Consider the following 14,240-nt stretch of genomic DNA (forward strand, 5'->3'; position numbering starts at 1 on the left):
AAGCTAGAGAAAATGACAGAAACCAAGCACTTTTTTTTAATTAAGCTTTAATTTTCTCAACCAGCTGGGTCTTTGCAGAATGTTTCCATACTCAGTTTGTCAGAAAACTCCTATCGTGACGTTCATTAGTTTCGTGCCACTTAAGCTTCATAATACAAAGTGTAGCTTAGACAGGTATGCATGAAACGACGCCCCCGGCATCCCTCCCGTCCACATGGGAACTTTAACATGAGTGTTAAAAGTGCTTGAGACAAGAATCTGCATGAAATGACAAATATCCATAAGAGATGTCCCCGAATCACACGGCGTCTGCAGGACGCATTAGCCCCTAGTAGAACTTTTCAATCGCAAACTGAACAGTCGAGTTGTATTATGGGTAACGTAGGCACCGAGTTTCAACAACACGCAATAAAGAACGATATCTAGACTGTCCACTGGGAATCTGTGACATGAAGCCGGAACTAGAACATGTCCAAACGGATCCAGTCCAAACCAGGCTGAGTAAACTGTACAGTAGCAGGGCCCCTTTAATGTGCACTGTGTCCGTCACATCCACAAAGCTGCACACACGTCAATGACACTGACGGGGAACACACTTTTTTGCTTGTGACATTTATTAAACTTTATGGTCATTATTAATTTGGGCCGTTTTAAATTAAAACAAAGTATGAAAATTGACATCACTTTCTCACTTTACAAAAGTGTCTCCATCTACGCCTTGTCCTCATCCAGCTGGTCGTTAGTCAGAAACAAGCACAAACAGCATTTACAGTGTTGTATATACAAATATATAATGTACACACACTCGCACAGACAACCGTGACACAAGTCTGATCACCCGAACTGCCAGCCTGTACCTTTTAGGGACGTACCTCCCTGTGTGGAGCTCTGCAGGGAAGGAAGCGACAGGCAGTTCAACGTCAGCAGACACATTAATCATTGGGACAGATTCAGCAAATACAAACGACGTCACAGTGCGATGGCAGTTTCTTCTTAAGACAATTGTATAATATAAAAAAAAATGCATCCTTCAGTGTTATTTCATTTTAAGACGCAGGCTCTGGGAGCACGCTCGCCTCTAAAATCACAGCTCCCAGGTTTACAGCAGCGACCCTCCCACCGTCTCTGCTACTCTTTGGCCTTCAGAGTAAGAAACAGCTGCTGCTGCACCCTCAATTATTCTGTACCCCGGAAACGCTCCACAATGTGCCTCCCTCTGGGTCTAAGGGACTGACTGGCGGTTCCTTCAAGACGGGTGTGAAAACCAAAACAGAATTAGTCACCACCTCGAATTATCCTCCACCCACTTCTCTTCTGCTGCTCAACACCAAAAGGAAAAATTACTAGCTTCAAACCTCGACCGCTTAATACTGTCTGTGAACCATTTTAGCTTAAGTGTCCACCTTTGTTTTTGTGCATATATCTACAGGTGCATGTAGAGAGGAAGGGCTGGCGTGACTTATTCTGGGATTCACGCAACACTACTTTTTCTTGCACAAACAAAACCAATGAAGCGTGCGGACGACTGTGGCTGCACATCCTAAAGTGAATCTGCAGGGAGGACAAGAAAACCCGACGTCTGCATTTCTTTTTGGGAACAAACGCAACGCTCCGCTCTCTCTCCCGAGCTGGTACCTGCGAGGAAATGTGTCATGAGTGTGTGTCTAGTTCGTTCGTGAGAGGTTAGTTTTGTTTCGTGCTCCTGTTCCATCACACGCTCAGCAGCCAGAAGAAGAAGATGATGGCCACGAACAGGAAGAGGGAGTCCTGCCAGTTGTTATTGCCATTGTTGAGGTTGCCATTGGCTTGCTGGTCGCCTACATACTGGTCTGGTGGTGGAGGAGAAGGAGTCAGATGCAATTAACTGCCACAAAGCACTGCGAAAGCAAAGTGTGCCTCTGAGTCTACCTGCTCTGTGGAAGGGGTCGTTGGTGTTGAAGGCTGTGGTGAAGAAGCCCAGGGGGAAAGCGCCGATGCCGAAAGACAGGTGAAAGCCGGTGTCCCCGAAACCCTGGAACATCTGAGCTCAAAAAGAAATCACCTTTAGAATCAAATAAAAACCCGGGGGGAACAAACATCTGAAGAATAAACAATGACTCACTCCGCCTCTGCTTTCTGGTTCTGTCCTCTGTCCCTGAGGTCGAGGTGGAGTTTTCAACCTGGACAACAACAAAGGAAGATAAATAAAGACAGCTAGAATGGCTACGATCGCACACAGACACGGCGACTCCGTACCTGGGGTCCTCCTGGGTGGAGCTCCCTCGGCCGTACAGTGGAATGACCTTCTCCCTGCTGATGCCGGCTTTACACACCGGACACTGCTGCCTGCTGGGCCGCGTCTCCAGCCACTGAGAGGAGCAGCAGAACATTTAGAAAAGCTGTTCTCTTTTCAAATGAAAGCCCACATAACCCTGTGCTCACGCTACTTCACTGCCCTCTGACAGAGGCTTTCAGTGCATTAGCATGTTTAAGCTGCACTACGTCAGCCGACAGGTGGAGCCTCCACATCACGAAGGCCCTACTCAGCACCTGCCTGCTCCACGTCCCATTTGACTTGTTGTGCAGTGAAAGCATGTGTACAAATGTCAGATCAAATGGTCAGCGTGGCCGCCCTGCTCCTCATTAGCTCAGGGTGATAAAGGAAGCAGTTTTGCGTCTGTGTGAGCTTTTAACATGACCTTCACCCACGGCTGTTGCCATGGCACCATTACCACTGACTTCCTCACCAATAGTTGTAAACTACCGAGGCTTTGATTTCCCAACCACCCATCTATTTTCTCATCCTAAACTAATCAGGCATAATATGTTAAAGCTGTGTGGGGGAGATGGAGAACGTACTGACCTGGTGAAGGCAGGGCCAGCTGTAGAGACAAACAGAAAAAGAGGGGTTAATTGTCATTCTCACCGTAGCTTCACCCGCATCTTAACATGTCGCCTGTTTGCTTTACTAACAGCCCTACAATTAACTTGTTGGTTAGAGTATCCTCCTCAGCTGAGCTTCCTGTGACTGTATGTGGAGGACCCCCTGCCTCTAATAAGATGAAGGATTAAACTCATCCCTGCTCCCGATTCTTAGTATTAATGAGACCAGGGTTGTTTTAATCAGAGTTTGCCTCTTGGCTGCTGCTAAGCCAACCTGCTGCTGTCACGCCATCATATCTATGACCTCATGTCTTATTTAAATGCAGGTTTGCTGATATTCAAATCATGCCTGTGCTTCTAATGGAGACTCGGTGTGAGACTTTCAATGTCAAACTATCGCAGAACATGTGTAGGAACCAGCAAAACATGCTTTCAACATGATGTCAGGTGTGTTCAACAGCACACCTCAAGAAAACGACCACCTGGGCCGAACACACCAAAGCGAAACGTGAGCTCATGTCAAGGATGCAGGTTCACACTCCTCCGGGTTCAGAGCATGACTCATTGTATCAGACTGTTAGTGGGAAAGGCATTTCTCTAGTCCTGTTGATAATCAGCTGAGGCAAACTTGACTTAATGGCACATTTAACTGATGAGCTTTAAGTGAAAGTGAAATAAACAACAGCTAAATAAGAAGCCACAAATGATCAGAAGCTCTAAATTAAGGTCAGAAGAGATGCAGTCGTTTTCTGCAGGGACAAACTTGTTTGCATTTAAGATCCCTATTAACCACTATTTACATTTGCTGCAATGTTGCAACTTTGATTTGAAGTTGCAGCAGGTGAGCTGACATCAACACCTTTCTTCCTTGCTGATAGTTTCATCATGTTACACAGCTGAGGGACGGGGTGGGGGGATACAGGTAACACAGCAACTAAATTACATCAACTAATACCACAGAGCTTCGGTGCAGGGTTGTGTAGCAACAGCCCCTTCTCTCATCAGATTAAATATTAACCAACCAGCGATTAAATAAACCAACAGAAAGCCTGAATTAGACAATGGGACATTTCTGAGCTCCTCTGTACACAAACATGCACTTTTAAGCACATTCTTCAGGACATGGATGTCGTGTTACAGTTAACTGTGGCCCATGTTTCCATCCTTTAGAATTATGAAATGCAGCCGTGTTTTAACTGTGCAAACCTCAAAGCTGAGCTACAGTAGTAACTCTGCATCCTTGATAATTACAACTTTCTGTAGATGAGACAGAAATGATTCAACAAAATATTCAACTTGATATTATTGTAGAGCCCGAGACAAATAAAGACACATTTGGTTTGCTGGCAGGTGGCAGCTTGTGTTACAGTGTCATCTGCTAGGCTGACATTACCAGATCCTTTATTATCCACCTAGTTTAGTTCCCTCCATCACAGACTATTACCATGTGATACGTGCAAGCAACAGGTAAAGTTCTCTGTTCTCTTAATAGCACTTTTAATAGTGATTACACTTGTGTCTTAAAGACTGACCCTAATCCTCCAATCTTGGCCCTAATCTCACATTAGCCTCAACCCACAAGCTACTGCTGACATCCGTCAACACTCACAACTCATGAATGAAGTACACAAGGACAAATACCGTTGAGCATGTTTACACTTTCCACAGAGCGGTTGGAAGGTTGAATCTTGCACAAGATTTGCTTACAAGCAGGACAGAAAGGACTAGAATACCAGCTGGAGTGCAGCCTCAGGTCACAGCCAGCGGCTACTGTCATTATTGAGTAATTTGCTAAACTAACGTGTGCACGCGCAACCATGTTTTCTATACTGAACTTTCCTCCACTCCCATTCACATAGTACAGAGAAACTGGCTCACATTGGACACTATTAGAAAATAATAACACATTATACATTCCCTCCTCATTAGTACCAGTCATTCTATCTACTGCCAGTCGCAGATCTATTCTGTTAGATACTTTTCCTGTTTACTGTGATCCACGTGAACCTGACTGTTATCTACTGATATGGACTATAAACCAGGCCAAGCAGGCAATGCCACAGAGCAAGAATCCACCCCCTCAGTGCATTGGTCATAAAAATTTAAAAAGGAAGCAGCGAGTGTGCGATTACAAAAACTGATTATGTGTAGTAAATATTCAACTTTTAAAACTTTAATAGTTAGTTAAAACTAAATCAATAATTAATTTACTGACTTAATAATGTCAACAAATGCCCCGTCTTCCTTGGGGGGTTAATAAACACAACAGATCTTCAAGAATTCGTGTTCAACTTGAACATAACACATACAATATGACTTCATCTTTCATCAGGAAGCTGCTGATATGTTTCGAGGGTCGGGTTTGACTCAGCATTGACCTGCCACTGTCCTACATGACGGAGAGCCCGGTCGCACTGGCCGTGAGAGGAGGCCCCTCGCGCGGCTCAGCCTCGCTCCTCTCCGGCGGCCGACACGCCGCAAACAACCACCTCCGCACAACACAACGCCGAGCTACGCCTCGTTTCGTACCAGAACAGGTGGCCGCACATGCTGATGACGGCGTCCCTGGCAGTGTCCAGGCAAATGTTGCACTCGAACGTGGCCCGGTCCCGCTCGCGTTCGCCTTCCCCGCTGCCGCCGCCCGATCCGTCGCGGTTGTTGCCGCTCTCCCCGGCCGAGAAGCCTCCTCGGCTGGCCGGCCCGCCGTCACTCGAGGACCGGGGATCCGCGGCCGCCATAGTTCCTTCTGTATAAGTAAGGAGATGACTGTGAAGCACCGACCCAACCCACACGGACCCAAGCCGAACAAACGTCTACGACGAGTCAGCGTAGAGTCACCGAAGTCAACGGAACCCACTGCTGTCCATCTACCTGACTGGAGACTTCCGTTTCCGGGAAAAACAAACTGGGGGCGGGAGTAACCGCCCACCAGCGATAATAATAATAATAATAATAATAATAATAATAATAATAATAATAATAATAATAATAATAATAATAATAATAATAATAATAATAATAATAATAATAATAATAATAATAATAATAATAATAATAATAATAATAGAAGAAGAAGAAAAGGAATTATATTGCACATATTTTCCAGAACCCTTTGAACAAAAGAAACTTCGCTATCCAAATTCTTGGTTAGTTTACACGATTTTAGGTATGTTGGGTTGTGATAGGAAGCGATAAAATAAATTTGTGGATGTCAGTCACCGTGAAACCACAGAAGAAGAAAAAGAAACAAGACAGATATAGGCGGAACTATTGTTTTGCATGTTGTTTCTGGCCGGAGTCTTGATAGTTAGGGGCAGCAAGCGTGTTGAATACTGTATACACTAAAATGCCCATGCTGAATCCTCTGGTAGTAATCATTTGAATTTATCGATGACCGTTTCTTAAACGAGTCGACGGATATTTTGTTCATCGTTTTGAAAGAGGGTAAAAACTAAAGTAATCCCAGCGTTGGCTGCCAGCCATCATGAAGATCAAGCGACAGAAACTAGCAAAGAAAACTATAAGTTTCTACAAGTACAACTTTAGCTTTAGGGAACCGTTTCAGATTCTCGTTGATGGGACTTTTTGTCAGGCGGCGTTGAAAAACAAGATTCAGATCAAGGAACAGATTCCCAAATACTTGATGGGGGAGATTCAGCTCTGCACCACAAGGTAAATCACGACCTCTAAAGCTGTGCACGTTAAAGGTACCTAGCTTTTCTTGTCTAACATCCTATATTTATGTATCTATGTTGTTTGTGTCAGCTGTGTACTGAAAGAACTGGAGAGCCTGGGGGGTCAACTGTATGGAGCTAAAGTCATCCTGCAGAGGTTTCAGGTCAGGAAGTGTCCACATTTCAAGAAACCAGTGTGTGCTTCAGAGTGTCTGCTGTCCATGCTGGAGGAGACAAACCCACACCATTACTTTGTTGCTACACAGGTAAGCACTCCAGTTTTGTATTTACACAGTCCACAGATTAAATTGTATTGTGGAGGCTGTCCATATAAATGTGTTTGGTGAATTTGTAAATGATCTCCAGGATCCCTCAGTGACCGCAGGTCTGAAGAAAGTCCCTGGTGTTCCTCTGCTTTACATCGTTCTCAACACTATTGTGCTGGACAAGCCCAGCCAGGTGTCCCTTGACCATGTCCAGGCCATCCAGCTGGGAAACCTTATCAGTCCTTCCCAGCAGCAGAGCATCCACAGCCTGAAAGATGAGCAGGGCATCAGCAGGAGTGACGGAGAGAGCCAAGGGAAGAAGAGGAAGAGAAAACAGCACCATCCCAACCCTCTGAGCTGCCTAAAGAAGAAGAAGAAACCACAAAAAACACCGCTAAAGAAAACTGAGCCAGGTGAGAAGCGAAAAAGAAGTCGTCACAAGAGACGAAAGAAAATGGGAGGTGACGTGTCTGCTCCTGCAGTCACAAATCCATAATATGGATAGCAACCTTTATTTAATTAGATCAAACATGTTGTAAACCCAGTTTAAAGCCTATTTTAACAATTAGGCACTGTACATTAACCTAAGGTCTGTTTGTCATCATTACTACATGAAATAAACAAATTCTGATTACACAAATAATATTTCAAACTAAAATTTGTTTTATTTTGAAAAAATGTTTCTGGGATTTAAGACCTACAGGCAGTAATACTTACTGTATTAATAATACATACTGAAAAGAAAAAAGTGATGATTTGTTTTTGCTTACATACAAAAGTAAAAAGCGGGTTAACAGGCAGAAATGATTTAAGATGGACAGATATAAAGAATGATGCATTCAGCTGTCCTTTTAGAAGCATAAGGAAGATGTGTGGTCACAATGCCCTGGTGATTTGTTTAAAGCGTACTATTTAAAATGAAAATTAGTTCTTAGTATTTGTACATACCAAATATGTCTACTCAGACATCACGCGATTGATTGATGGATATTGTCATGTCATATTTTTAAATAAAACCATTCTCTGGTATATGTTACAACAATAAATTCTTGGTCAAAAGACTATTTGCTTGATACAGAAGTTACTGTTGGAGCACAAGAGCAGAATAGTATTATCATCTTAATCAACAACATATTACTGCGTGTAACTCATCTGTAACCAAGTGATTATCCACATACACATATATATATATATATATATATATATATATATATATATATATATATATATACTGTGTATATATATATATATAGATATAGATATATATATATATAGATATAGAGATATATATATATATATATATATATATATAGAGATATATATATATATATATATATATATATATATATATATATATATATATATATATATATATATATATATATATATATAGGGACAGAAGACTAACAGAGTCTGTGTCACACACTTCAAGTCATTTTAGGATAAAACAGTAAGACACCACTACAGAGTAGCTTCTGGAGCAAGTCCAGTCTTGAAATGTTTCAGGATAGAGGATGCATATACAGCAGACCACTGATTTTATATACTAATGACGTACACAACATGCTTCATTTCATTGCAGCCATTGATGTTTTTTACTTTTGCAGTATGAGCATGATTTAGAATCAAGTCTTTCCTTAAATTCATATATACTTTGGATGATTTAGGGGCACTGCTATAGTTTAGTTCACAGCATAAACAGTCCATGAAACAGGCAAAGAATTTGCAGAAAATATTAAATGTTACTGGTTGTGGTGTGGTGCATGCTCCTTTTGTCTAACCTCATTCTCAGCAGAAGAACAAATGAAGCTCCAAAGTGTTACTATTGTGTAAACATTTTCCATTATAAAGTATCTTAAAGCATACTTTTCAAATGTACATACAATAAATAATAATAATAAAAATTCTCAATTTTCTAATAATTATTAGTTATAATTTTCTTTTAATGCAACCGTATTATTTAGACCTATTTCCTCCCACCACTGCTTGACATTACAATATTACAAACAACTGAAGATCTACTTTCTAGATGATGTGGAAACGAGGCCCCGGCGTAGCTATGATGTCGCTGTAAGGCTCCTCCTGGACGAGCTCCACTGCCTGCTGCTTCTTTAGTACCAGAAAGCTGTAAAACTTGGCTGCTGCCTGCTTCTTGTTGTTGTTTCGGCACAGGTCCAGCAGGCTGACTGACTGGGCACCTGTTTTAGCCATCACCCTCTGTGTCAGAGAGAGAAAGGGAATCAGGAAATGGAGGCCTGTAGCATAGTCGTCATTAAAAATGCATCTGTACTGTACTTCTACTGGGGCTGAGCTCCCTTTAGGTTAAACAGCAAGTGAGGAGCTAAAACTGTGAGAAACTCTAGATATTGTTGTATTATTTTAATAGTACATTTTCCCAACTAACCAAATTAAAGAAATGTGTTGTCATCTCATAGTTTAGCCACTTCTAATAAGATGTGAACATATAGCACACCACATACAACACACCTGGAGTCCATGCAGCATCTGTTGCGTTCTTTTGTTCCACCTCCTCTCCTCCTGGTCCTGGTCTCCTCCTTGTGCCTCCTCCTCCTGGCACAAACACAAAGGATTTACCGCATGGCTTAGAATTCACGTCCATGCTCACTTTAAGGACGAAACAAATAAAAGTACTAGTAGCCCAGCTTTAGGCAGGTCATCATTCATGTCCATCTCACCTCAGAGTCAGAGTCATCATCGTTCTTCTTCTTGTCGAGGAGCAGGTCTAACTCTATCAGCTGGCTGATGTTGGTGGTGGTTTCCTCTGGGGGCAAATCTACATTAGATGACGACTCCAACTGCTGGGGCTCGTCAGAGCTTCTGGAACCTTGCTGCTCCTGCTGCAGTTGCTGTTGATCTAGTGTTCCCATCTAGAGGGAAGATGTGGCGCAGAGGTGAATCGGGGTTCGTACAGTGAAGTGCAGGGTGACAAGAAGTGCAGCGGCAGCAGTTGTACTCACAGGCAGGGCCGGCTCTGTGTCCTGGGCCTTGCGTTTCAGGCCCCGCTGGGAGGACGGAGGGGGCATGACTGACTCATCCAGAGTCGTCCTGCTGCCCTCCACAGCTGACGTCTGCAGCGCACTGGCCTCCTCCATGATTGTCTGGTCTGGAAGGCACATGGTGCACACGTTATAAGAACCCTCGTGGATATAAAACACAACAGCACTTCCAACAATACATTGCATCACTCCCCTGTTTATTTTAGTAATTAAACCTAATGTTTTAATAGTAAAAAATGTATCTTACCAATGACATCTCTCTGCTGGTGGCCTGCTTCCTGTCGAGGCACATCTGGGTTCTCCAGGTCCTTGAGGAACTCATCCAAACTGTCAGCCTCCCCACCTTTCCTCCTCCTCCTCAGCTCATCTGGTACTAGTGGTGTCAGGCACCTTGTGAACATCTGGAGTAGGAAAAAATGGAATGAGAAGATTACAGTGTTTTAAGACTATAGTGTGTATGATTATATCAAACGTTGGTAGAGAGAATACATCTCCGTTACCTTGAGGAGCCTCGTGTTCCACAGAGGCTGAGCGGGGAGAGAAAACAGTTTCTCGACCCCACCAGTCTCCTTCCACATCATCAGCTTTTTGGTGGGAGGAGCCAGATCCAGGGTGGTGACGATGTCAGAGTAGTCCGACAATTGTGCACGGATAGTTTTACTGTCCAGCTCCTTAATGCTGTCCACAATCAGCTTCCTCTTGCGTTTGGCCTTGGTCTCCTTCACTGCACAGGCCATACAAGAAAAAGAAATCCAACAGCACAGCATCTTTTATCTCCTTCGATCTCCTGTCCTTCTGGATTTGTTTCTTCTCAGTTGGTCTCGGCTGTCTGTCAAAATGTGGAAACCAGCAGCGTTACCTGTGATGTCGATGGGCTCCAGGGCGAAGGTTTCCTCCTCGTTGTGAACAACGGCTGTTTGTTCTGCCTGGTCGGTCATGGCCGGCAGAGGCTCTGTTGGGCCTGAGTCTGGGCTGTCTGGGGCTCCCGCTGAGAAAACAGCGTTTCACATAGCTCCACGATACAGAGGCAACTGCACTATTATGTCAACATGAGTTGTATAGAAGCGTGTGAACTAACCTGAGAGGGCATCAAAATCATTGTCATCGTCTCCGTGGTCCTGAGGCATCATCACACTCTCTGTGACAGCAGGAGGGTCGTCAAAGATCCCCCCACCATCTTCATTACTCAGGAGTTTGTCCACTACAGAGAATCGTTGTTATTAAATTTGTTGGAGCCACGAGTCAGCAGAAAACCAGTGTCACTTACAGAAAAAATATATGTTACAATACAGGTAGAGGCTCAGCTGATTTTACCCAGCATTCCTCCCTCATTGCTCTCCATGGGATTGTCTCCAAAGTCGTCTTTGTACTGGTCGTCATAGTCCAGGTGGTTAGACTTGTCGGCCATCTGGTCCGCTCCACCCTCAGCCTCCAGCAGCAGATTGGAAGCCGACGCTCCCATGATGTCCACCTCGAATGCGCTTTCCGCGCGCATCATCTCCCGGTCATCCATCCCAAAGTCCGCTGCACGAGGAAACGTCCCAGTTAGTCACGAGTGAACGTTGCTGAGAATGACGCAGGCTCAGTAAAGGATGCCTACCGAAGTCATTGTCCTGCAGCAGGTTGAGGTTGCCCACCTCCTCCCTCATGGTGATCTCCTCCACTCTGCTCTGGTTCAAGTTGAACTGATGAGCCACGTCAATATCACTATCAAAGATATCAAAACACCACACAGCTAGTTCAGCATTTATCCAGAATTCATAGCATGTCTTCTCAAATCTAATGTGCTTGTTGGATGTTTTCTGCCAGCAGAGGACTCACTCCAGGTCTGGTAGAGGCTGGTCAAAGTCGTGAAACTCCTCGGGTAGAGTAATGGCGTTGTAGGCTGCCTCTCTGTTTTCCTCTGGTAGATCCACCACACCTGAAACAAGAGGATTTGAGAGAACACAGAGAGATAGATGGAGTCACCTCTGGTGGTGTTCTGGAAGACTGGACATGATTTATATGAGGTCCAGTCATCACAACCTGGTCTGAACGCCATCTTGATCTTGATGAAGGCCTCGTTACAGTCTGCCAGCAGGTACTTGGCTTTCCGGTGGTAAATCCTCACCACCCCCAGCAGCAGGTGCCCTGATGTTCGTAGGGCCATTTTCACCTGCGGTAATGATAAATTTAAAACACTGTGAAATACTGCAAATGTAGTGATTTACATGGTGACTAGTCTTGGGTTTAATCTCCCTGTACACGACCTTGGGTGAGATGATGCTCTCCACGCTGCTCTCCAGGTTGCACTCAAACACGTGGGCCTTGGTCAGCTTCTTGTCCCAGTGAGCCGCCAGCCAGATTTTGGCCAGCGGCCCACGTTTGCTGAGGACGAAGTGGGCGTAGAACATGGCCTCAGCGTCCCCCCACCGCCAGGGGAGAGGGGAGGGGGAGGGTGTGAGGCCTGGGGGGGAGAAAAACAACGGATCGGGGGAATCAACACGCTGTTCATGAGCGAAATGAACGCTATGAATAGACAGACAAAGCGCGGCAGCTCAATGGACACATGCATTGAGTCGCCCGGAGCTCGATGGAGATATGGTTGTCTGGTTAAAGAGGGCGAAAGAATGCGGTTCATAGCAGGGTGACAGCTGATTAATTGAGACGTCTGTTAATGGCTGCGTGGCAGAGCATGGAGCCCCGTGGACCCCGTCCACTAGGCGGTGCAGAGCTTCACCAGCAACTGGGACAAAAGGCTTGCTCCACACTGTGTTCATCAGCAAATGAGGAGCGCCAAGTTCTTATGGGACCTGACAGATGTTTAGACGATTGTTACTCTGAGCTCTTTCTGTCCTGCAGCAGCGGATGAAGTGAGAAACTTTCACAATATGATGATTAAACTTTAAAGTTCCTGAAAACTCTCGATGAGCTGCTCCATGTCACTCAATGATCCATCTTTATTTACATATTAAGGGTTTTTTTAAACAAGTGTTGAACTAAATTATAACTGAACTGGCAGTTTATTACTTTGAAAATAATTTATTAACTAATTAAAAAAAACAAGGTGAAATAAATGAGTTGCATACGACTGTTAACCTGACACTTGCACTTTTAAACAGTGTTTAATGTGATATCGATTTTATTTTGTTGTCTTGTTTGTCGGTTTGCTTCATGGGGCCGATAAACACTGACTGTCAGGTGATAAGAAAGTCATTCTTAACAGTCGAATTAATAATCAGATTTTTAATAAACAGATATTTAGAAACGTTTCGACCCCGTCGTTAATAACAGTTAATGTCACTGACAGGCGACGACAGGTGAGCGTCGTTCTGTTCCAGCAGCCGAAGCCGCAGATGGACGTTCATGGGTCGTATCTGCCCATTTACAACGTTCTCACCGGGGATCAAAACGCGAACGACTCACCGGTTCTCCGTTTTCTGCTTCACCCTTGATGCTGGGCTGCCGGGGGCCGCTTCCCCCCACCCCTCCTCCGCCTGAACAAACAAGATGGCGGCCTCTGTGGGGCTGCAGAGCGGTGCTGATGAGAGAGAGAGAGAGAGAGAGAGGCATGCTGGGATATTGTGTTCGGTCCAACAGGAGGAGGCGCAGACTCTGTACCTGAACGTAACACGACGTTCAAACGTGCTCTTTAAAGTTTCTGTGTTCTCTGCATCAGTTTGAGAAACTTTATGTTTATTCATACAAATAGAAATTGTGAAGTTTAAAAGTATAAAAAAGTTTAACTACAAAGTTATTTGTAGACGTGGAAACATTAAACTGCAGGAGAGCGGAGAAAGCCCAAATTGCTCTCCCTGTGTGTCCTATTTTCCTTTGACAGGTTTCTTTAACGACACTCAACTTGCACCGCCTTTTGTTGGATCCCTCTCAGGTTTCCCTTCTACTCTGTCCCTTTTTTCCTGTGTCTGTCGCTCTGTCTCACAGCCTTTTCTAAACGCAAATGTCGCTAATTCAGCATTTCATCTGACATTTATTAGTATCAACTTTGTGAATGAACCAGATTATGTTGACCTTCAAAAAGCAAACACCACCGGGCGGCAGCAAAAGTAAAGCAGTCGATCATATGCAGATATGGACGATATATTGGTTTATTAGCAGGATGTGCTGTGTTTGAGCAGCTGTGACTGAAGGAGCAGCATCTGTGCTGCTGTAACCTGCACTGCTGCTCTATCACCAAACCTTCAGTCTCTGCTTGTTTGTCGCATGTCATCCAGCTTCCTTGACCTTCAGGACCGACGGCCTGATCCATCCATCCGCTTTTCACCCTCCACTGATCTCCGCACAAATGGAGTCATAGCTCACGTCCCGTGAGCTCCCACCAGTGAATCGCGCTGTCTCCCCTCTCCCCACATCATCATCCGTCCACCTCTACAGATTACAGATTATTGTATGACTGAGTTTCAAATCAAAGCCATTTGTTT

General features: G+C 44.4%; 3 protein-coding genes across 3 annotated transcripts; 1 reads left to right on the forward strand and 2 right to left on the reverse strand.

Moving 5' to 3' along the window:
- Positions 1–593: 593 nt before the first annotated feature.
- On the reverse strand, positions 594–5,752 carry rnf5 (ring finger protein 5). The gene is made up of 6 exons (XM_029167529.3): positions 5,392–5,752; positions 2,843–2,861; positions 2,236–2,348; positions 2,102–2,159; positions 1,909–2,020; positions 594–1,829 (listed from the first exon to the last, which is right to left on the reverse strand). Exons 1-6 carry the CDS (start codon positions 5,598–5,600, stop codon positions 1,711–1,713), a joined length of 630 nt encoding a protein of 209 aa, XP_029023362.1. The 5' UTR covers positions 5,601–5,752; the 3' UTR covers positions 594–1,710.
- A 386-nt stretch (positions 5,753–6,138) lies between these two features.
- On the forward strand, positions 6,139–7,864 carry utp23 (UTP23 small subunit processome component). Its single transcript, XM_029167527.3, has 3 exons — positions 6,139–6,534; positions 6,628–6,802; positions 6,903–7,864. The coding sequence occupies exons 1-3, from the start codon at positions 6,347–6,349 to the stop codon at positions 7,296–7,298; spliced, it is 759 nt and encodes a 252-aa protein (XP_029023360.1). The 5' UTR covers positions 6,139–6,346; the 3' UTR covers positions 7,299–7,864.
- A 356-nt stretch (positions 7,865–8,220) lies between these two features.
- rad21b (RAD21 cohesin complex component b) lies at positions 8,221–13,364 on the reverse strand. Its single transcript, XM_029167521.3, has 14 exons — positions 13,225–13,364; positions 12,069–12,265; positions 11,845–11,974; positions 11,641–11,740; positions 11,420–11,526; positions 11,134–11,343; positions 10,898–11,020; positions 10,679–10,807; positions 10,320–10,543; positions 10,067–10,220; positions 9,781–9,926; positions 9,499–9,690; positions 9,290–9,373; positions 8,221–9,019 (listed from the first exon to the last, which is right to left on the reverse strand). Exons 2-14 carry the CDS (start codon positions 12,210–12,212, stop codon positions 8,828–8,830), a joined length of 1,935 nt encoding a protein of 644 aa, XP_029023354.1. The 5' UTR covers positions 12,213–12,265; positions 13,225–13,364; the 3' UTR covers positions 8,221–8,827.
- Between the last annotated feature and the right edge of the window lie 876 nt (positions 13,365–14,240).

The sequence above is a fragment of the Betta splendens genome, chromosome 11 (genome assembly GCF_900634795.4).
Source record: "Betta splendens chromosome 11, fBetSpl5.4, whole genome shotgun sequence".
Classification (NCBI taxonomy): Eukaryota; Metazoa; Chordata; class Actinopteri; order Anabantiformes; family Osphronemidae; genus Betta; species Betta splendens.

Bases quoted from the DNA above. Each gene is read 5' to 3' on its own strand.
- rad21b (XM_029167521.3), bottom strand. From the start codon at position 12,212: ATGTTCTACGCCCACTTCGTCCTCAGCAAACGTGGGCCGCTGGCCAAA. The intron at 11,741-11,844 runs GTTGTGATGACT...CTCTTGTTTCAG, and splicing joins CAAGATGGCGTTCAGACCAG to GTGTGGTGGATCTACCAGAG. The intron at 9,374-9,498 runs GTGAGATGGACA...TGTTTGTGCCAG, and splicing joins ATGATGACTCTGACTCTGAG to GAGGAGGAGGCACAAGGAGG.
- rnf5 (XM_029167529.3), bottom strand. From the start codon at position 5,600: ATGGCGGCCGCGGATCCCCGGTCCTCGAGTGACGGCGGGCCGGCCAGC. The intron at 2,160-2,235 runs GTACGGAGTCGC...GTTGTTGTCCAG, and splicing joins TCCACCCAGGAGGACCCCAG to GTTGAAAACTCCACCTCGAC. The intron at 2,021-2,101 runs GTGAGTCATTGT...TTTTGAGCTCAG, and splicing joins AACCAGAAAGCAGAGGCGGA to ATGTTCCAGGGTTTCGGGGA.
- utp23 (XM_029167527.3), top strand. From the start codon at position 6,347: ATGAAGATCAAGCGACAGAAACTAGCAAAGAAAACTATAAGTTTCTAC. The intron at 6,535-6,627 runs GTAAATCACGAC...TGTTTGTGTCAG, and splicing joins ATTCAGCTCTGCACCACAAG to CTGTGTACTGAAAGAACTGG. The intron at 6,803-6,902 runs GTAAGCACTCCA...AATGATCTCCAG, and splicing joins ATTACTTTGTTGCTACACAG to GATCCCTCAGTGACCGCAGG.